Source organism: Carassius carassius, chromosome 46, assembly GCF_963082965.1.
Source record: "Carassius carassius chromosome 46, fCarCar2.1, whole genome shotgun sequence".
In the NCBI taxonomy this organism is placed as follows: domain Eukaryota; kingdom Metazoa; phylum Chordata; class Actinopteri; order Cypriniformes; family Cyprinidae; genus Carassius; species Carassius carassius.
Window position 1 is genome coordinate 6924646 of NC_081800.1, and position 24157 is coordinate 6948802.

At 38.6% G+C, this 24157-nt stretch overlaps 2 protein-coding genes across 3 annotated transcripts in view; both read right to left on the reverse strand.

Annotated features, from left to right (window-relative positions):
- Positions 1-200: 200 nt before the first annotated feature.
- Positions 201-7294, reverse strand: LOC132128918 (aquaporin-4-like). The gene is made up of 6 exons (XM_059540323.1): positions 7043-7294; positions 6010-6204; positions 5590-5751; positions 2578-2742; positions 1954-2034; positions 201-701 (listed from the first exon to the last, which is right to left on the reverse strand). Exons 1-6 carry the CDS (start codon positions 7055-7057, stop codon positions 486-488), a joined length of 834 nt encoding a protein of 277 aa, XP_059396306.1. The 5' UTR covers positions 7058-7294; the 3' UTR covers positions 201-485.
- A 10923-nt stretch (positions 7295-18217) lies between these two features.
- LOC132129656 (bromodomain adjacent to zinc finger domain protein 2A-like) overlaps positions 18218-24157 on the reverse strand; it is a 32217-nt gene continuing 26277 nt past the window's right edge. For both annotated transcript variants that reach the window (XM_059541302.1, XM_059541301.1), the window contains exons 25-30: positions 23842-24128; positions 21313-21448; positions 20986-21132; positions 20624-20844; positions 20237-20380; positions 18218-19975 (exon numbers count right to left, since the gene is read on the reverse strand). In XM_059541302.1, the coding sequence (XP_059397285.1) occupies positions 19816-19975; positions 20237-20380; positions 20624-20844; positions 20986-21132; positions 21313-21448; positions 23842-24128 (1095 nt within the window). In that variant the 3' untranslated portion in view covers positions 18218-19815. The remainder of the gene's footprint in view (positions 19976-20236; positions 20381-20623; positions 20845-20985; positions 21133-21312; positions 21449-23841; positions 24129-24157) is intronic.

Genomic DNA, 24157 nt, shown 5'->3' on the forward strand with positions numbered 1-24157 from the left:
TTGAACCATAAAAGCAAGCTGAAGACACATAATCATATATGTTTGGCACTTTTATAACTACCCTTGTGCAAGATGTGGGTTTTGTACAAACAGTATTCATTACATAAACAGCTTAATACAGCACTAAGCAGTACTTCTGATCCACAACAGAACATTATTGTAGACTTTTATGGAATACAATGTGCTGGTTGAACCTCTAAAGCACGCTGTATCATATTTGATATGCAAATTTCCAAGGTTTTAAAGCTTTCCTTAAAAAAAAAACGTTCTTTTATATTTTTTATATTCTGTCTAAATATTCAACAGTCTGTTCATCTTAAAAAAAAAAAAAAACATTCTAATATCCGTACATGGTGCAATCCATGTAAGAATGGTTATGAAGAACCTACACAAGATTTGCTGTTTCATGAATAAGAGCCATTGATTGGTTGTTTGTGACTAAGTGTACTGTAAAAGGCTGCATTCGTAATCTGCTGAATATGATCTTAGCTGTGCTCCAGTTTGTTGCTTTGTTTGTTTCTCATGGCGCTCTGTGTGACAGTGGACAAGGACGATCGAGACACGCTGGCCATCTCCACAATCTCAATGTCCTTACAGGTCAAACAAGCCACCAGCTTCTGTCTGGACGCACTGGGGGCAAAAATGAACTCATGAGACACTCCAGCCAGCACTGCACCTAGGATTGGACCGATCCAGTAGACCTAAAAAAACAGAAAGCATAGATACATAGCATTTAAAAACGGGTAAAAAAAAAACTCTTACATTGATATTCATCTCTTTACCTGTGTGCTAGCAATGCTATGAACTCTTTTCAGATTTCTAGTTTGGACAGCAGAAGTAAACCATAGGGTAAACTCCAATCGAAATACATCGGAGACCATAACAAACAATATTGGGCAAAGTTACTTTTAAAAGTAATGCATTCAAATATTGCATTACGCCCTAAAAAAAGTAACTAATTACATTACTTAGTTACTTTTTATGGAAAGTAATGTGTTACGTTACATATGGGTTTTCTTTTTAAATCTGGGCTGGGCTTGCTTGTTTGTTTTTAATATAAAAAAGTTACATCTAATCTAATTTATAATGAAATGAATTAAATGTTCATTCACGTCTACATTACAGCAGCTAAAACAAAACTTTCAGCTGTGCAGCTACTCTGGATTACATGAAGATAGGATGCATAAAAATGAAACAAATGTTATGTTTATCTCAAGTCATATTTGCTTATTGAGCATCAAATTTCAGCAGCAAAGACACTGGTTGATAAAATGGGATTAAATACATAAGGGTTATTTGTGTTATTTAACATATGTAATTATTGCAGGTTTGCGTCATGTTCCGAGTTAGCATTCAATGTTTTTATTGATTTTTGAAGAATACTGAATCTGTTCTTGTGCAAGTGAGATATGAGTAAATATATGTTCACATTTAGTCTAAAACTACAGTAACATCATGTTCACACAGCACACACAACGCCTCGGCTCTCACACTGATTTCTCTCAACATTACGACAGGAAAGCTGTCAGTCAATCTATGGAAAACTTCCCAAAGGAAGAGAAAAAAATTACTTTACTAGAAACCCCATTGTTTTTTTTGTTGTTGTTGTTGTTGTTGTTGTTTTTTTTGTAATTTAATGCTGGTGTAATTCATCACAAAGTATATTTCATAAATTTACATAAAATAAATGTTAAAAATGCAAGTCTGTGAAAAGAGTCCATATAACAGTACTAATTAGCTACATAGAAATGTCTAATTTTGAATCAAATTTGTCAAAAGAGCTCCTTAAATGGTTAGTTAAACCAAAAATGAAAATTAGGCTGCGTTTTACTCATCACCGAGGCCTCATGACGTATGAGGTCAGCATCGCACTGGTGAGTCTCGTGAAAACGATGTTTGTTTACTAGTTTTTTGGTTGAGCTAACCCTTTAAATATAGTTTAGCTTCGCTTACCCAGTGATGTTCCCAATATCCGAGTATTATAGCGGGACCAAGAGAGCGAGCAGGGTTCAGGCTGGCACCAGAAAACCTCCCCTAAATCCACACACACATAGGTTTCGTTTAGTGTTGTTATTATTATTTGTATTTGCAATAATATATGGTGATAAAGGATAGAATAAAGGGATCATTATTTGTATAAAAAATTTTTTATAAATCTAATTAGAAATTGCTGTCAAAGGGACACTACATTCAGTTTTCCTTTCACTCGACTGTAAAGCACTGGCAATATGCTGGTTGTGCTGCTTAATATTACTGTAGAAACCAAGATAAATTGTTTTTCTTTGTTTTTCAAAGTTCATAAAAAATGTTTAACTTTGTAGATGACTTATCAATTTAATGCACGGTTGAATTCATTAAAGTTCTTGCTGAATAAAAGTTTTACTTTACATATAAAATTTTGTTAGTTACATAAATGCAGATTTGATGGAGTGTATTATGCAAAAATAATAGTAATAGTTAAATGATAATATAGCAGTGTCCACAAAACATGGACACATCAAAACTTAAATTGTCAAAATCAATCAAAACAAGTTTACATTCCACATCCAGAGCTCTCACATGTTTGCACACACTCACAGCAATGAAGATGGCAGTGGTCACAGCAAATCCAATGGCCAGATTCCCTGGTTCATTTACTTCTCTCCTGCGTTGATCTTCCACTGAAAATACGGTGAAACCCAGGACAAACGTGGCAAGCATCTCCATCCCGAGAGCTTGACCTGCGTTCATATCCACTGGGACCTTCAGAGAAGCAATTTACAATGGATGGATGGATGGATGGATGGATGGATGGATGGATGGATGGATGGATTGATGGATGGAGTGATGGATGGATGGATGGAGTGATGGATGGATGGATGGATGGATGGATGGATGGATTGATGGATGGAGTGATGGATGGATGGATGGATGGATTGATTGGTATGTTAACATTGAGTGGATTTTTTTAAGTTTCAATATGCATTTTATGTTTTGTACCTTATTTGATATATAAGGCTTTTATTGCTCATATAGTATGATATAGAATATGGAGCTCATATTTGAGGAGGAAAAAACAACTTTATTTTATTCAGAGGTCCAAAATGAATTAAATTATTCAGTTTGATGCAGATGCTGATATTTTAATGACCAAAAAGTCTAATGAAATTCTGGTAGCTTGTGATGTAAATCAGTGAGATAATACATTTAAATATCAGTTGTCACTCTATCTCTCAATAATGTCATATTAAGATGATATTTAGATGAACAATAAACATCCCCAAAAACCTGATATATCATATTTGATTAATATCATATTTGACACTCACATTATATATATGTTGCTTCAGTCCAGTAAGTGTTCCTCTTGAACTATTATTAATAATATACAAGATATTCTTATTTTTACTTTAAAGTCAGATTTCAGAGAATCTCCTGAAGGGAGACATTTTTACAACTATAATAAAAGGCCTTTTACTTGATCAAAAAATGTATAAACTATCAATCCGATGACACAAGGTATGGTTTCACTTTATTTTTTCAACTACATGTCAACTAACTCTCATTAGGGCATAGTAGACTGATAGGTTAGGGTTAGGGTTAGGAGAAATAATTGACATGCACTTTCAAAGTTACTTATAATCAGCAGATGTCTGTTGTCTGTCTGTTGGGGGACTGTCAAAATTAAGTATTAGCAGATATTAAGCAGACAGTCTACTAATGACTGCTAGTTGACATGTACTAGTTACTTATAGTTAGCAGACTGTCTAAAGCAGACTGTCAAAATAAAGTGCAACCGATGAGGCCTTAGAAATGTGTGTATGAAATATGAAAAAGTAAGCTTTGTAGGGTTAATAGTAGGGGTGCACCGAAATTTCGGCCGCCGAAAATTTTCGGCCGATATGGCATTATCGGTTTCGGCCCGAAATAAAAAAAACAGCCGAAAACGTAAACCGAAAATGAATGTCACCCGCCCCTCCCATCCGTGAACAAGCGCTTAGGTTTCACTCACGGTCGAGCTGTTATCACGCGTCTGCCTATCAAAGATTAAGCATGTCAAAGGGCTGTCACAATCAAAAAAAGCTTGTCACAAAAGCTGCACAATCGATCGGACCAACCAACACAAGTTTCGAAAACGAAAACAGGGAATCGATTTTAACGGCCTTCTCTCGGAGCGCGTCCAGCTCGCCACTATACGCTCGCAGCGAACGCGCGTCACACAGCAACTGCAGGTTCTGACACACACACACACAGAGAGAGAGAGAGAGAGAGAGAGAGAGAGCCTATTAGTGCATAATATCAATGTAGCCTTCAGTAATGTTTTTCATTGATGTTATGGCAGTCCACATTGCTGACTTGTGCGCATCTCAAGCGCCCTCTTTACGTTCGCCCTAATGCCTGTTTAGTTGTCGGTGGATTTGCCTATATTTGGCGTTGAAAAACGGATCAACGCCAAATATAGGCAATTTACTAACGATTCAATGAACACTTTGCCTATGTCTCAAAAATCGAACAGGATTTTTTTTTCACAAAAGTGACAGCCCTATACGAGAGGACACCAAAGTTGCAATATGTAACATTTGTTCTGCAAAAATCTCCAAAATTGTTGATTTATTTGCACAATTTTTAAAAAACTATTTTATTTGATGGAGCATAAAACTTGAAGAATAATTATTATTTATATTTATTGTAAAAAATATTTTATGTTTTGTTATGTAACTGTTAATAAAAGTTTGATTATTATATTGTGATTTTTCAATTCAGATCCATTAAATCCAAGCAATATATATATATATATACGTTTTTAAAAGAAGCAATTTTCGGCTTCAGTTTCGGTTTTCGGCTAAGTGCATCCTAAATTTTCGGTTTCAGTTTTGGCGCAGAATTTTCATTTCGGTGCATCACTAGTTAATAGCCTTAAAATCAGTGGGAAATTCCAGGCTGAAAAAAGCCTGACCCTAAAATCTGACAAGTGTATAGCCCCTTTCACACTGCATGTTGGACCCGGCATATTGCCGGAACATTGCCGGGTCGCCTTCTGTGTGAAAGCAAACACGTCCCGGGATTGATTCCGGCATTGAACCCGGGTCGGGGACCTAGTAACATTGCCGGCTTCAACCCGGGACGAGCGCTGTGTGAACAAAAGCCAGATCTAATGCCGTCTCGAAGTGATGACGCACGTTATCGCGCGACTCTTAACAACTGTTTTGAAGGAAGATCAACGTTCGCGACTAAAAAAATATGTGCAAACTGTAATGAAGCAGAGATCAGTTCGTTCCTCACTTTCCGCGCTGACGCCGAGATCGTTCGCTTGCTTCAGTGAAAGTATAACGTGCGTAGCGTTTTCGACTTGTACATTACACGTCACGCCCTGATGTCAAGTGTTGTTACGGGATCTTTACGGGTTGTGTGTAAAAGCACGCACATATCCCGGGTAATCACTGGCAGTGTGAAAGTGGAAAATCTAGCGACCCAGGAACAATTGCCGGAACACTTTACCCGTGTATTTGCCGGAATGGCAGTGTGAAAGGGGCTTATATGGATGTAGTTCCAGGACAAAATATGAGTATGTTGATCCGAACATGTCCCATGTGGTAAAAACCTCTGAACCTTGTTGATGAAGTTCTGTGCCGTGGTCTTCAGGGGCAGAGAGAGGTACATGAGGCCAGCCGCGAGGATCCCACCCAAACACTGAGCGAGCAGATACACCACAGCCCTCAACACATCCACCTTACGCATGGCCAACAGGGCCACAGTCACCGCAGGATTCACCTGACAACAGCAGAACACTTCCTTACGCTTTCAACTAACCATCCCACATGCATCCTCTAAGACTTTCATTCTTTCTTTAAACAATTCCTTGCATTTATTTAGCAGATGCTTTTATCCAAAGCAACAAACTGCGCATTCAAGGTATCATTATGCATTTTTGTGTTTCCTGGGAATTGAACCCATGAGCTTGATTGTGAACACTATGATTTACCTGTTGTGTCAGAAGAACAAAGAAAAAAATAAATCACATTTCTTTACCTGAGCCCCACTGATTTCACCAAAGCAATATCCCAGAACCACAGTCGCCATACCAGCAGCCAGTGCGGGGTAAATGGGCCCCGGGGAGACCCCGTCCGGCCCCGGCACTAAAGAGCCCAACACAGCAGATACAAAGATCAGAGAACCAAGAGTTTCTGCCAGAATCCCCTGCCAGAACTGACGGCTCCTCAGCTCCTGGTGTGAGTCGACAGAAGAGACAGAGCCTGGGATCAATTCACTGCTTCAAGAACTATTAAACATTTTCAAAACCAGCAAGCAATTTGTGCTCATTTACATGCATTATACACAAACACCTATATGGTGTTGTTAACTGAAAATGATATTAATTTCCATTTTCAAAATGGCCATAGGAAAAAAACAAAAAATCTTTAGTTAAAATTAAAGTCAATTTAACATACAATGACAATATATTGATGCAAATTATTTTGGAATAAACCTCTACCAAAATTGTTAGAAATGGCATACTGTTTAAATGTTTAATAGATTTAGAGTAGCTAAACAATGAAAGTTATTAAGATCACAATACCCAACGTGATCTCATGAGAATTTGTATATATTTAATGTCAAATGTGGTTTCGACAAAACATGAATTTTTTTATGTTTACCCAAACACTAAAAAAACAGACACATGCGTTAAAATTGGAAACATTATAAATAATAGTTTTTAACAACATTAGGTTAATGTTCATAATATATTATAATCTTAACATCTACATAGTCTCATACAGCAGATTAAAGCTGGACGATAATTTAGTTTACGTTTTGCGATGCTACAAAACAAACAAGCAAATAAATCAATCTTTTTTAAATCCAACATCACCATAAAATCCATTCATTCCAAAGCCATTAAACCTAAATCAACTGACAAAACAAATGTCACTAAAACTTTTTATCTGGCATTTCATCATAAGTTCGCCCTAAAACCCGATCATTCGCACTGGATCCACATCAAATGGGACGCAAATGATATTGAATCTCCTTGCCATTCAGTGTCTGTCATATTAGTCCTTACCTCTTTTATAGCCATTCCAGGTGTGATGTTTTACAGTCCGTCTGTCTGTGCTGATGTTGGTGTGTGTTTGGGGACATGGGCTGGACTGAAGGGTGTCTTCTGTCAGAAAGAGCCTAATTAATTCCAGTGGAGAAGACTACAGGAGGCCCGGCACAAAGGGCTCACCGCCTCCCTCCGTCCCGCTACACTCTTAGCACTGCTCACACGCTGGCAAACCTCAGCACAGCATGATCACAAACATTGGACATGTCAAGCTTTAATCCACTATAACAACAACAACCCTTGGCAGCAGTCTCTAGATGCACACGCTGGGGTTTTTTGGTTTATCGTTTTCTGCCACTGTTGGGTTTCAATGCCAACAACTTTCTATTATAAACCAATGCAAACACAAGGTGCGCACATGTATTATCCACCGTTTCTTTCCTTTCATCATCCTGCTTGTGAAGTACTGTGACCATTGCCATGGTGACAGCCTGATTCAGTTGCCATGACACCTATTATGATGCTAGACGGCTCTTTGAAGTGGCCTGTTTCAAATGAGCTAAACATGTAATCAGGACCTTCTGTTGGCCTTTAGTTCAATTCAGTCTGATTCATCAGATCAAATAAAGGCTGATAGAGCTTCACTCAAATGTGAATTATCTCTAGTAACTTATACCACAAAGCCGTTTGCACTGCGTTCTTTTAACACTTAATATTTTATTTTGGTGCGACAATATATTAAATTAAAACCATGACACACTAAAAAACACACTGAAGGCTTTCAGCCAAAACGTTTGCATTCTGCCCTATACTGGTGATTAATGTACAGTGAAATAAAATGAGCGTGAATCATGGTTGTATATATTAACTTATACCAGACACGCACTGAATTACACTCACCTAAAGGATCATTAGGAATACCATACTAATACTATGTTTGACCCCCTTTCGCCTTCAGAACTGCCTTAATTCAGCATGGCATTGATTCAACAAGGTGCTGAAAGCATTCTTTAGAAATGTTGGCCAATATTGATAGGATAGCATGTTGCAGTTGATGGAGATTTGTGGGATGCACATCCAGGGCACGAAGCTCCCGTTCCACCACATCCTAAAGATGCTCTATTGGGTTGAGATCTGGTGACTGTGGGGGCCATTTTAGTACAGTGAACTCATTGTCATGTTCAAGAAACCAGTTTGAAATGATTTGAGCTTTGTGACATGGTGCATTATCCTGCTGGAAGTAGCCATCAGAGGATGGGTACATGGTGGTCATAAAGGGATGGACATGGTCAGAAACAATTCTCAGGTAGACTGTGGCATTTAAACGATGCCCAATTGGCACTAAGGGGCCTAAAGTGTGCCAAGAAAACATCCTCCACACCATTACACCACTACCACCAGCCTGCACAGTGGTAACAAGGCATGATGGATCCATGTTCTCATTCTGTTTACGCCAAATTCTGACTCTACCATCTGAATGTCTCAACAGAAATCGAGACTCATCAGACCAGGCAACATTTTTCCAGTCTTCAACTGTCCAATTTTGGTGAGTTTGTGCAAATTGTCCTATTTAGATGGAGATGAGTGGTACCCGGTGGGGTCTTCTGCTGTTGTAGCCCATCCGCCTCAAGGTTGTGCGTGTTGTGGCTTCACAAATGCTTTGCTGCATACCTCGGTTGTAACAAGTGGTTATTTCAGTCAAAGTTGCTCTTGTATCAGCTTGAATCAGTCGGCCGATTCTCCTCTGACCTCTAGCATCAACAAGGCATTTTCTTCCACAGGACTGCCGCATACTGGATGTTTTCCCTTTTCACACCATTTTTTGTAAACCCTAGAAATGGTTGTGCGTGAAAATCCCAGTAACTGAGCAGATTTTGAATTACTCAGACCGGCCCGTCTGGCACCAACAACTATGCCACGCTCAAAATTGCTTAAATCACCTTTCTTTCTCATTCTGACATTCATTCAGTTTGGAGTTCATGAGATTGTCTTAACCAGGACCACACACCTAAATGCATTGAAGCAACTGCCATGTGATTGGTTGATTAGATAATTGCATTAATGAGAAACTGAACAGGTGTTCCTAATAATCCTTTAGGTGAGTGTATATTTGACTAATGTCACTAAAACACATTGACTAATGAATATCCCTGTATTCTGTAGCACTGGCGACAGTGATTTAGCATCGGCATCAGTTGGGAGGATTTAGGTTAGGATCTTGATAACTGATGCTACAAGGTCTGAATTCAGGTCTGAAAGTTCAACTTCTCGGACTAGATCAAGGTCAGCAATGCCTTAGAGAGGTCAGGGAGCCCGGAGTGTGTGTGCGTCCCGTCCGTAATCCACTCCATGTTGGGGGTTTGTGGAGCTGTGATCACCTCTTTTGTGAACCTAAACCCGGTGTAGACCAGTGAGGGGAGGTCGATTTGACAGTGTAGAATGCTGACACCACCAGTACACACACACACACACACACACACACACACACACATACACACACACACACACACACAGAGCATCCGGAACTGCACACAAGAGCATCACACAGCACCAAACTGCCAGCTAAGGGTTACTAGAAAAGAACAGGACAGAAGAGGCTAAAACAGGGTTAGTAACAGTGATAGACAGCTCGAGCAAGATAAAGAGATTTCAAGCATTTGGAAACCAGCCACACAGTCCTAAGTCACAAATGCAATGTCATTTTATTAAATAACAAAACACTGAATAACCTAACTTCATGTTTCCAAGCCATTTGTCCAATAAGGTTTAACCAGCTGGTGTCTACATGATTTGAGTGGATACATAAAGTCAGTTCTCCTCAAGTCACATAGGTTTGGAGGACCACATTAATTATGAACATGATCAGAGGTGGGTAGTAACGAGTTACATTTACTTCGTTACATTTACTTGAGTAATTTTTTGGGGTAACGAATACTTTTCGGAGTATATTTAAAGATGGGTACTTTATACTCTTACTTGAGTAAATTTTTTGGGAAAAATCTGCACTTTTACTTCGTTACTGTGGGCGACGCTCCTCTCGTTACTTTATCTTAATGCAATAAATATTATAATGCTTCAGTTTATTCCAAACGCGCCGTCTACTTTTCTCTGGGCAATGAGCGATGCCCATTCGCAAGTGGTCAATTCTGTTCAAAGGCTTGATCAAACCAATTGGCAAACGAGTGAATTGGTTCATGAATCAGTTTGAATGAGTCGTTCCGTTCCCTGCCGCACGCGCTGAGCGTCTGAAGTGGTTCACTCAGAGTTGTAACGTTTAAGAACAGAAAGAGCGTTGAAAACGTGGCTATGGAACTGCACTGAATTGAAATCTGCAAAGGGTATTATTTGCTAGCGATGGAGATCCTTATTAGATGAACACCGCGTGTGCTGTCTACTGTTTAACAGGTAATAACTTGGGCTACATTCGATTACAGTACACGATACCACTGTGACATTAGTTTGTTGTACGTGTGTGGCTTATAACAGAGGGGAGTCAAGTTGAATGAAGCTTCCAAAAGACAAAAAATAGCCGATTAAGATTTTATTAATTTTAATACAATCACACTGGTGCAAGTCAGCTGCTAAATTCAGATCTGTGATTTCTTGCTGGCGCTGAGCCAGAGATAGATGCGTCTATACAGCGCTGCGCATTATAACAAGTCACACATGATTCTTTTGAGCTTATTAAAGCATTGGCCAATCAGAGGCGTTCAGATGAGTCATCGCTAAAATGCCGGTGCTTCCTTCACTTGCTCCTGACTGAATACCTCTTTCTGGCGAATTCTCTCATCAGAAACAACAAAGTGCAGATGTGTGTACGAATCTTTAATTAAGATATTGATTTCACAGTGTTAAAAGTTTCAGTGATTTTAATGGGAGTTTCTGAGAGTGATTGAAATCTAGACTGTCAGTGAAAATTATCTTTAATAATGTAAATGTTATTTGCTCTCTTTCTGAACAATGAAAGATTAGTAGCAATATTTATATCACATTAACTTTCAATGTTAAATTCACATTTAATATAAAGTCAGTCGTATTAAAAATATGTTATGGCATGACCCCTATATCTGTACTTAAGTAAACAGACAAGCTTTTATAATAAATTACATAAATTGGAGTAAAGGCTGATGAAATATATACATTTATACACACACACACATACATTACATACATTTTATCTATATATCTAAATAAAAATAGGCTCATTATATATGACCCAAAGTAACTAGTAACTAACTACTTGAGTAGATTTTTTATCCGATATTCTTTTACTCTTACTCAAGTAACTATTCAAGACTAGTACTTTTACTTTTACTTGAGTAAATATTTCTAGAAGTACTTTTACTTTTACTTGAGTACAGTTTTTGGATACTCTACCCACCTCTGAACATGATACACTAATGTTTGACACTAGAAAGTGTCACAATACTTTGGCCATCATTTTGTGAGATATCAAATATTTAGTCTGAATAACTATTTATTTTAATATAATCTTAAATATTAATACATGTGAATGAATACTTTATAATTAATGAATACATTTTACAAAATGTACTTACATTTTTTTATGTATTATTTATAATTAATTAATGCATTTATGAATTAGTTCATTGCTTTTTAGCTTTAAAATGATGTTTGTATTGTCCTTGTGTCAAACAAATGCCACTTTTTTATCTTACAATTCTGACTTTTTTCGTGCTGTTCTGAAAAGAAAAGTTTGAATTGTCAGTCACAATTGCAAGAAAAAGAGAAAAAAAAGGTGAACTCTGTGAAATAAAAGCAGAGGTGGGTAGTAACGAGTTACATTTACTTCGTTACATTTACTTGAGTAATTTTTGGGGGTAACTAATACTTTTCGGAGTATATTTAAAGATGGGTACTTTATACTCTTACTTGAGTAAATTTTTGGGGGAAAATCTGTACTTTTACTTCGTTACTGTGGGCGACGCTCCTCTCGTTACTTTATCTTAATGCAATAAATGCTTCAGTTTATTCCAAACGCGCCGTCTACTTTTCTCTGGGCAATGAGTGATGCCCATTCGCGAATGATTCATTCTTTTGAGTCAATTCTGTTCAAAGGCTTGATCAAACCAATTGGCAAACGAGTGAATTGATTCATGAATCAGTTTGAATGAGTCGTTCAGTTCCCTGCCGCACGCGCTGAGCGTCTGAAGCGGTTCACTCGGAGTTGTAACGTTTAACATCAGCAGCGTTGATAACGTGGCGATGGAACTGCACTGAATTGAAAGCAAATCTGCAAAGGCTATTATTTGCTAGCGATGGAGATCCTTATTAGATGAACACCGCGTGTGCCGTCTACTGTTCAACAGGTAATAACGTGGGCTACATTCGATTACAGTACACGATACCACTGTGACATTAGTTTGTTGTACGTGTGTGGCTTATAACAGAGGGGTGTCAAGTTGAATGCAGCTTCCAAAAGACAAAAAATAGCCGATTAAGATTTTATTAATTTTAATACAATCACACGCATTATAACGAATCACACATGATTCTTTTGAGCTTATTAAAGCATTGGCCAATCAGAGGCGTTCAGATGAGTCATCGCTAAAATGCCGGTGCTTCCTTCACTCGCTCGCTGACTGAATACCTCTTTCTGGCGAATTCTCTCGTCAGAAACAACAAAGTGCAGATGTGTGTACGAATCTTTAATTAAGATATTGATTTCACAGTGTTAACAGTTTCAGTGATTTTAATGGGAGTTTCTGGGAGTGATTGAAATCTAGACTGTCAGTGAAAATGATCTTTGATATTGTAAATGTTATTTGCTCTCTTTCTGAACAATGAAAGATTAGTAGCAATATTTATATCACATTAACTTTCAATGTTAAATTCACATTTAATATAAAGTCAGTCGTATTAAAAATATGTTATGGCATGACACCTATATCTGTTACTTAAGTAAACAGACAAGCTTTTATAATAAATTACATAAATTGGAGTAAAGGCTGATGAAATATATACATTTATATACACACACATACATTACATACATTTTATCTATATATCTAAATAAAAATAGGCTCAGTATATATGACCCAAAGTAACTAGTAACTAACTACTTGAGTAGATTTTTTATCCGATACTCTTTTACTCTTACTCGAGTAACTATTCAAGACTCGTACTTTTACTTTTACTTGAGTAAATATTTCTAGAAGTACTTTTACTTTTACTTGAGTACAGTTTTTGGATACTCTACCCACCTCTGAATAAAAGTCATCTTTTTATTCCATGCCAGAAACAAGCTTCCAGTCACATCAGAACTCAAACTCTAAAATGTGTGAAATTCCATAGGGTTCAAATGATAGAAAACTGCACGAGCAGAATTATTAATTACAAAACCACATTAAAGTCTCAGAAATGCTGGTTATGTAGGATTTGCAAATTAAAACAATGACTACAATATAGGCCTATAAAAGTCAGACCCTGAAACAAGTTATTTGTGTACTTAAAGGTAAGTGATTTTTCAAGTACATTTAGTAAAAGGTGAATACTTAGAATTGCTATTATGCATATTTTTCAGGGTCATCACTAAAATTCACCAGAGCCCAGGATATTATATATGGATATTGAGAACAAGGACATGATATCATATTTAGAAATTACATACATTACATTATTTATTAAATGAAACACATGCAGTAAGACTCCAAAAATGAATAGTTCCAGATATGTAAAAGGGGATGGTCCTGGTTTCCAGTAAAGAGAGCAGCAGGCCCAGCTGCGACAGACAGCAGCCTGAGCTGAACCATGTGCTGCAGACACCGGCGCTCCAGGGAGCACCCGCTCCGATCACCTGCTGCTCGCGGCCAACACAACACAGAACTCTGCTCTACACAATACACAACATTTCCGCTCTGCCGGACACAATTACTGAAACCTGGTTTGTTCTCATGATGCTAATGGTGTGGAAACTTTTCTCAAATCCCCACTCCACATGAATAAAACAGTGCTTTTCTCACCAACCTTTGTGGCTCTGCCATTCAAGAAATAGTAACGTCAAACAGTCAATAGCAGCTTTTATTCCATGTCAGATTTTTGATTTTAAAAATAATCTGGATATTAGACCCATTTCTTATAAACTGCACTTACACAACATTCAATAGCAAAATATCTGCCTGTTCTATGTATGTGGGCTGTATAAACCATTTTCCAGAAGGGATTATGTTAAAAAAAGCCTTAGATTACAGTCTCAATGACTAAACAATTGCACATCAAAAGTATATATTTTTTAATGATCAAAAAACAGTCTGGTTTTAAACATTTAACACTTTTACTTTCTTCCAGTTGAAGCTGGTTTTAACAGTCTGTGTGTGTACTGTAAATAAATTATAATACTAAAGTTAAAGTATTTGCAGAAGTAGTCCCACACTTTGCTGCTACAGCATTCACCTTTTTCAGCCATCTGTAGGCAGAAAGAGAGACATAGAAAGAATAAGCATGTGTATCAATAATATCACCATGTATCATTACTCATGTCATCATTAGAATAATAATAATAATAAACTGGGATCTCCTACATAGGCAAAAATGAGAAATATATATATTTTTTTTATTTGTCAAGCAATAGGTATTACCTACTTACATTTAACAATATTATTTCAACATTTTCCTGTTATGTCTGTAAAGCTGCTTTGAAAAAATATGTTAAAAAAAAGCGCTTGTTCAGCTCACATTTATTTACATGTCCCCTCTGGTTTAATCATTTTTGACGCACCTACTGTAGTTACTGTAACTACACTATATTTGCTCTCACAGACACATTCACAACAGACCCGTATATCTTCTCCTCTTCTCTTTGTGCAGTCTGAATCAAAACATCGTCTTGCCTACTATTACCGGAAGATTACGGAATCAATTCGAAGTTGAATGGTTAACGTTAGTGTCATGAACACACCGCTGTCAATTTTGAGAAGAACCACCTTCAAACAAGTTAATAGCAAGCATTTAAGGGGCCTGCTAAAAAGGAAGCTATATTAGCGTTAGAGTAACGTAACCAGCCTGAATTCACCAAATTGTTCTCTGGACCTGACGGTAGCCTCTTCTTCCTTGCTTCTCTCTTAATTCTCATCAGCAGGACTAGTGCTATCGTTCGCTTCTTACAACGGGACAGATACATGTTTGCTGCTGACCGAAAGGAGGAGGAACAGACTATGAAAGAGCTCCCGCTAAACGTTTTTAAAACCCCGCCTACGCCATAGCACAGCGCAGCGCAAATCGCGTTGTATCTGAAGGGCAACGCTGAACCCAGCAGCAAGCGCCGTGCATACCGCGTCCTGTGTGAAAGGCCCAATTACACGGTCATTATGTGGGAAACACCGCAATAGAATAAGAATAAGTTAAACGCTAACGTTATAGTTTGACCTCCTATTAACGTTCGCGCTCTTCCACTGATAAACATGGTATTAGCTTTGTGGCTAATCTAATATAGCAATGCATTAGCGGCTGTAAGTGATGTTACAGAATATTTATAAGTGATAATGATAGGACCGTTAGCTAGAACTACCACACAGTTTTTATATACAGGGTATGAACTAAATCTACAATCATTTCACATGACGAACGACAGACTCACCGTCAAAACAGTAAGTTACATCTCCATGGCTTGGCTGCTCGCTTTCTTCTGTAGTGAATTTCTGGCGCTGTTGTTAACTCTGGAGCTGCAGAGCTCCCTCTGGTGGGCAAACTATGCAACACTCATAACATGAGTGAAGCATGAGACTCTGTTTCTCATGTTTCATCGGCCGTTATAAATGCCGATGCTGATTTAAATGCAATTAGCTTATATCGGCCGATAATATCGGCCGGCCGATATATCGGTCGGGCTCTAGTAGTAATGCAGAAAGAAAGCTTCCAGTCCACAGACAACAAACATATTTTAAAAAAAAGATGTATGAAACTACACATACATGTATACAAACCCAACTCCAAAAACAAATTGTGAATAAAAACAGAATGCAATGATGTGGAAGTTTCAAATTTCAATATTTTATTCAGAATACAACATAGATGATATATTAAATGTTTAAACAGAGGACATTTAATTTTCACACAAATCATTTTAAGGGAAAAATAAGTTGATTATAAATTTCATGGCATCAACACATCTCAAAAAAGTTGGGACAAGGCCATGTTTACCACTGTGTGGCATCCCCTTTTTATAACAGTCTTGCAAACGTCTGGGGACTGAGGAGACAAGTTGCTCAAGTTTAGGAATAGGAATGTTGTCCCATTCTTGTCTAATACAGGCTTCTAGTTGCTCAACTGTCTTAGGTCTTCTTTGTCGCATCTTCCACTTTATGATGTGCCAAATGTTTTCTATGGGTGAAAGATCTGGACTGCAGGCTGGCCATTTCAGTACCCGGATCATTCTTCTACGCAGCCATGATGTTGTAATTGATGCAGTATGTGGTCTGGCATTGTCATGTTGGAAAATGCAAGGCCTTCCCTGAAAGAGACGACGTCTGGATGGGAGCATATGTTGTTCTTGAACTTGGATATATCTTTCAGCATTGATGGTACCTTTCCAGATGTGTAAGCTGCCCATGCCACAAGCACTCATGCAACCCCATACCATCAGAGATGCAGGCTTCTGAACTGAGCGCTAATAACAACTTGGGTTGTCCTTGTCCTCTTTAGTCCGGATGACATGGCGTCCCAGTTTTCCAAAAAGATCTTCAAATTTTGATTCTTCTGACCACAGAACAGTTTTCCACTTTGCCACAGTCCATGTTAAATGAGCCTTGGCCCAGAGAAAACACCTGCGCTTCTGGATCATGTTTAGATATGGCTTCTTTTTTGACTTATAGAGTTTTAGCCGGCAACGGTGAATGGCACGGTGGATTGTGTTCACAGACAATGTTCTCTGGAAGTATTCCTGAGTCCGCATGTTGTGATTTCCATTACAGTATCATTCCTGTATTTGATTCAGTGTCGTCCAAGGGCCTGAAGATCACGGGCATCCAGTATGGTTTTCCAGCCTTGACCCTTACGCACAAAGATTGTTCCAGATTCTCTAAATCTTTGGATGATATTATGCACTGTAGATGATGATAACTTCAAACTCTTTGCAATTTTTCGGGTTTGTGTATATATATATATATATATATATATATATACCTATGTGTACTTTATTCACATACCTTATTTTAAGTCCACAATCATCTCCACTGTTTTGAGCGTGTTCAGCTCCAGATTAAGACCAGCTGCTCAACTTAACCTCACTTCTCTAAGCAGACTCATCACAGTCCCGGATGAAGCCGATGACTGTAGTGTCACCTGCAATCTTCAGGAGCTTGACAGAGTCATAAAGGGAGAAGAGCAGTGGGGAGAGCACATAACCCTGGGGGGCACCGGTGCTGAATCTGATGGTGCGGCCGTTTCTCACTAGCTGTTGCCCATCTTGTCAGAAAGCTGGCAAAGCATGATTGTTTGATGAAAACTGGCTTTCCAGCTTTTTAAAGTAGCTCCTCTTAGCCACTCTCACCTCCTTTGTCAGTGTGTTCCTGGTCTGTTTATACAAGACTCTGTGCCCACTCCTGTATTCACCCTCTTTGGCCTGACAAAGCGGTCTGAGTTTTGCTGTGAACCAAAGTTTATCATTGTTGTATGTCAGATAAGTCTTGGTAGGAAGGCACATATCCTTAGAAACTGATGTTTGAGGTTACGTCTCTGCACACATTAAAGATTAGCAGACAAAATGTCAGTTCATTGTCCATTGTCATCCATTCAGAACACTAAAGCTGCTTCCGCATATATACAGTTTGAATGGGTACTGCATTTAAATTGTTTACTATTTTCAATAGCTATAATAAAGTAACAAGTTGGAATAAGAACTTTTAACCATTAAAAGGCACAGGGTAATTCATTTTGGATGGAAACAAGTCTAGGTTTGTTTAATTAAGAAAAAAAAAAAAAAAAGGTAAAGTCCATCGACTTCAGTTGGAACTTTTTTCGGCACTGAAGAAAAAGGCAAACTCTAATTGTAAATATTTTCTATAAAATATAACTTGCTCAATATTAACTTTTTTTGTTGAATCACTGTAGAAAAGTTATATCATTTCTGCAATCATGGAAGTGCTGATGTTTGGAGCATTCTTGCTTGCATTATTGCTTAAACATATTAAACTTCATTACCAGACACAATTCAGTTTATAAAAATTTAGGAGACAGTTTTCGTCTACTAGATGTGGGTTTATTTCCGCTTACAGTACATTCTACAGACGCACGTGTGTTACATTACCTTGAAACAACATGGTCATTTAATGTCGCCTCTTAAAAACGATATATTGGTCCTAAAAATATAGAAAGGAACAAATTTAAAGTCACAAAAACTGTACATTATTAAAAACTCACTAGACACCACATTTGGTTGAGTTCTCTCATACTGTCTTCAGGTTTTACAGTCTGTAAAAAAAATAATAAAAAAAAAAGAGAGAATAGCAAAAATATCACCCTCAAAAGTGATTGATGCACTTCCTACTGCACAAATCCAGTTCAGTGTATGAAAGCTTGGGAAATGAACATGTATAGTGTGCTCTACTGTTCTCCTCGAAAAACTGTGAATGTGAGTTTGTAAGAGGGGAAACCTTATGTGTCAGTTACACCAGTAATGATGCAAGGCATTTTCATTTGAGAAAGCATGGTTTATGTTAAAAGACAATTTCCTTTTTAAGGGAGTTGGTCCAGGTTCAAACATACACACAATTAAAACACATAAAACAGTCTAAACATTTGAGGGTGTGATGGTTTCAGAAACCCTACAAATTGCCATGTTCATAAAAACCAAGAGCAAAGCTGATCAATCATACTGAAGAGACAGTGAAGATATTGTTCTGTTGAAAAATAAGTGTTGCTAAACAAAACTATACTGCCATAAGTACGCACATATCCTTTCCATATAAACCAATATTAATAGTCTAAAGTTTTTTTTCTCCCACAGACGATAATCATACATCAAGCAAAAGCTTTGAAAATGGCTATCTAGCTAGCAGAGCTTAAAAATAAGAAAGTTATCGTTGTAACAGTTCTGCTGCAGGCATTACATCAGATTTCCTTATGAATAAACACTGATTTCTTTCTGGGTTTTGGGGGCATGACAGAAAAATGTACCTAGTAAAAGATGGCAGTCCTCCAGTTTATAAGACCAATACTCTAGAAGCAAAAGACGTGATGAGTTACACATGATAAAGTATGTTTACTGGCCATTTCATGAGTCACCATACATCTCTCTACAACGTGGTCTGTACAGAATCACTACAGTCTATTGCTATTAAATAATCCAGACTATTATTTTCTGTCTTTAAGTGTATATATAGTATATAATAAAAAATATACTGGAGGAAATTGCTTCTAGTCTCGATAGCACAAGTTACATTTTCAATCGAGGGGACACAGGTGGTCCACGACCTGCACATTATGGAGTAGAAAACTTCAAATATAATGGTTGAAAGGGTGAGATCGTCCTGATAGAGGTGTGACATCAAGTGTGACCCGATCAAGTCCTGAAGAAGTACCTCTACTCCGGAGGAGTGACAGACGAAGCTGAATAGGAGTCGTTTGTGCACCGTAATACCAGGTGATGGAGAAATGCTTTAACCTTATCAAGGCGGGGGAACAAACAGTTAATTGTAAAACAACAGAACATATCTATACATATATCTACACGTGTATGCATACAGAGACTGGAGGACTGGCTCTCCAGACAGTTTTTAGTAGCAAAGGGGCGTGGCATTCGAGTGCTTCCTCCCATGCAGCAGGGGGCAGCGTCTCTATTTGTCATTGTTCTCATAAAACTCCGCCCAGCGGCTCTCGAAGAAGCGCCGCATGGCGTGTCCGGCCTTGCCCACCTCCGACTTGTCCTCGTTGAAGAGCTCGCAGTTGTTGAAGACCAGCTGAGCGTCGGCAGCAAACTCCTCACAGCTGCAGTACCTGAGACACACAGATGCAGCTTCACTTACTAATCAGGTTATTCACACCAAATGTAAAGTTTATTTTTCTTTGAACAATTTTCCAGGTTAAAACCTAACATGTAACAACTTAAAACCCACATACGATGGAACATCAATTTAAAAAAATTACAAAACATGATTCAAATGTAATTTCTAACGCATAGCTCAAGTGAAATTCATTATTTGCATCTACAGCTGAAGACTCAGCACTGCTGTAATATTGTGATCGGCCTTTACTCACCCTCCCTGCAGAAGTTTTTCCCTCATCGTGAGGAAGTCCATGGGGTTCTTGATGATGCGTCGGTAGCCCGGCACCAGACGGGGATTGACTGGCTCCAGGAAAGGCCAGGCGTCTGAGTGAGACTCCATTTCCATCAGAATGATCCTACAGCACATCAAACAGCTGGCTCATTACTCCACGACACACACACTCATTGTTCCACGCAGTGCATTCATTCAGACTCAGCTCGGAGATGCACCCACAAATCAGCTTTCAAATCATGACATCAGATGTTTATAAATAATGACAATAGTTTAATTAAAACGAGATTTTCTTTTAAATGATATTTTGTTAAGTGGCACTCCTAGTATTCTGTAAAGGCTGTTCTTCACAGGCCTGCACACTCACTCGCAGTAGGTGAGGTCAGGCTGGTTTCGTGTGGCCATCCGTCTGCGTTTGGAGGGAGAGATGCTCGTCCCACTCGAGGAAGCTGGAGTGTCTTTTTGTCGTGTGGTCACGCCTCGTCTGTACCCATCATCCTCCTCTGAACTTTCCTCCGCAAACCGCAGTTTCCGCACGTTCGATCTCTTCCGCGATGAACGCTGTGATCTCGGAGCTTCACCGTTTTCCTGCAAAATTATGTTCCTCCATTTTTCTTATAATGTTTGAATTGTGTATTTTTTTGTCTATGTTTACAATATGAATCATATGACGCGTCAGATTCTTAAAACGTCTTGTTTGTCAAATTTGAAACATCTTGGTAATGTTACCTTGGCTACGCAGGTGGGACAGAACCAATCGCCTTCTGGCACCTGCATGACCTTTGGCCTCAGGCAGAACATGTGACAGCCACGATCACAGCCATCACACAAGAGCAGGTACTCGTCATCATCGCCCTTACGGCACACCTGACACGTCTGGGGACACATGAACAACAGTTTAAACAAAACTACGGACCTGTGGACAGAATTGCAAAATGCAAACTTAAGACACCTATTTTAGTGATACCTGTCAAGTATGTATATAAAGAAATGGTATATAATATATAGTGCTGGAACAGGCTCTGAGGTTGAGTGAATGTGTGTGTGTGCTCTCACCACTTTGACGACGGATCTCTCCCAGGCGATGGCTTTCTCCAGCTGCAGCAGACAGAGAGAGAGCTGAGACGCACTGCGACAGCGGTCCAGGGCCTGCCGCCACGTCTTCAACCGCGGTGTGATCTCACTTTCCAAGCTACAGAGACACACACACACACACACACACACACACACACACACACACACGCATGACTGATTTGCACATATAGTGTGCTGTAGAACTTGGAACAATGATGTGTTTTTGATGAAGGTTGAAAGATATGATCACGTTGGGTAACAATGAAGTGGAAATCCATCTCTTTTTGAAGAGCCTAACTCTGACCCACCTAGTGTTGTCACGGTACCAAAATTTCAGTATTCGGTACCGATACCAGTGAAAATCCAAGGTTCTCTGTACCAATTTCGGTACCAAAGCAAAACACAAAAATATGCTAATAAAAAAAAAAAAAAAACTTTTTTGCACTAAAAATAAAACAAATGCCATTCTTTATACTTATTTACAATTGTGTTCAAAGTTTTTCTACAAGTTATATAATTATGAAAAACAGTAAACAAGTTTCACCCAAATTTAATTTGTCTTTTAATTTATGAAATTTAAACATTTTATTTTTGGTAAATAAAGGGGATTTGCTATTAAAATTAAAACATGGAATAAATATTCTGATTAATTTCTTTAAAAAATAAAGTTTTATACATTTTTTCAACAGTAGTAGCAGTATCACATACATTTTACTAAATAATAGTAATATTTCTAGCACAATGCCTTTTATGTAAAAATTAACTTTTAGGCCGAATGAATGCATATTTGTCATTTTAACTGAACTTGAGACTGGTGGTGATGCTTAAGATATTTTTGGTCATTGAGGGTTTCTGTAAAAAAAATAGTAATAGATCATATTAATTATTATTAAAAGCAGTTTTTGGAATAACGGCGTTTAAAAGAACGGCGTTAGGTAACGACGTTATTTTTTCAGTAACGGGGTAATCTAACTAATTACTTTTCCCGTCGTTACAACGCCGTTAACGTTACTGAACGTTAAATGCGGTGCGTTACTATGCATTGATTTAATATGCAATCCATAGTACCCTTGAACGCACCCTTGGCTCACACAGCGAGTGAGCAGGTGGGTTAATAACGAGATAAGCGATTATGATTGGCTAAGGCAGAGTCATGTGTTTCATGGTAGCCAATCAGAGCCAGTGTTTTTACACACACGCGCCAGCGGCGCCAAACACACACACACACACGCAACAGCTACACAGAGATTCGCAGCAGCAGCAGAAATGGCGAGTCAAGAGCAATCCGATGAAAAGTTGGCATTTTCAATGTGGAGATATAAGCACTACTTCAAATTCATAGTAGTCAAAGGCAAGAACGTGCATGTAATGTGTGACACACGCATCTACAAAGCTAGTGGCCAAAAACACTTTTCTTACAAAGAGTGCAGGATAAAACTCTTGCTGTCTGTTGACGTGCAATACATCTCGAAAGTTATGTACGAACTCCTGTCTGTTCTACTTATTTCAACTGACTTATGAAAACTGCTAAAAAAAAAATAAAAACTCTTTGACATAGCAATTTTTTTTTTTTTTTTTTACAGTGACGCAAATAGTTACTTTCCCTGGTAACGAGTTACTTTTATTATAGAGTAATTCAGTTACTAACTCAGTTACTTTTTGGAACAAGTAGTGAGTAACTATAACTAATTACTTTTTTAAAGTAATGTTCCCAACAGTGATTAAAAGATAATACTACTACTAATTCTACTATCATACTAATATATATACAATGCACTATCAATTGATGAGCTGCTGGGTTCATGAATATTAATCACGTTGTCTGCGTTCGGTCAAACTGATTTGCTGAAATCAAAACAGGGACGGTACTAAATCAGCTCAAGCCAATCAAATTGCCATTTGCACATTAACTCCGCCCACTACCGGAGAAACCGGTATGTCTTCTGCTTGTTAGAAAATGAATATGAATAATTCTAAATGTACTCCATTATTTTGACAGGAGAAGACAACAAAGAATAGTTTACATATAACGTGTCGATTCAGCGTGGTAAGACTCTCGCTTTCTCTCTCTTTGCATGTGTGAGAAACAGCGCTGTCAGTAAAGCGACGGTGAGTCGTGCGCCTTCACACAGAGTTTACAAAGCATCAAATACAGGTGCGCGGTGTGTGCATTGAGGTGAACAGAAAAGTTCAGATCGCTTGATGGAGAGAGAACTCTGAAGCTCAGATGCTGAAATTAATGCAAGCGTCATGCGCTTCAGTCTATGTAGTAAACAAACCCGCACATCTGCCATTCATTAATTCAATATTAAAATGTAAGTTTCATTTTCATGACTGGATTTTGAGATTCAGTCCTCGTTTTCAGCTTCGCGGAAATCATAGCGCTTAACCGGGTTTGAACGGGACTTCGGTACTACCGGTACTTAAAGAAACCTGGTACCGTCACATTTAAATTTTTTTAGTACCGACTTGGTACCGAAGTACCGGGTCTTTTGACAACACTAGACCCACCTGACAGCATCTAGCGGGACCTCCTCCCCGCCGGGTGGAGGGGTGAGAGGAGCCAGGCGCACCACCTCGGACAGGTTCCACAGCGGCTCCTTCAGATAGCGGCGCTCGATGTTACGCTCCAGATTAGTCAAGCGGAGGACGGCCAGGTCCAGGGGGTTGCTGGGAACCCGCAGGAGGTCGTACCATTCCCTCTTGGTCTTGACCATCCAGTCGTCCTTGGGGTCAAGCTCGTGCTCGTAATACTGCAGGTCCTCCCGCGTGGAGTCCGCCTCGGGAGGGGTATACATCTGAATGGGAATATTACAACAAATTTAAC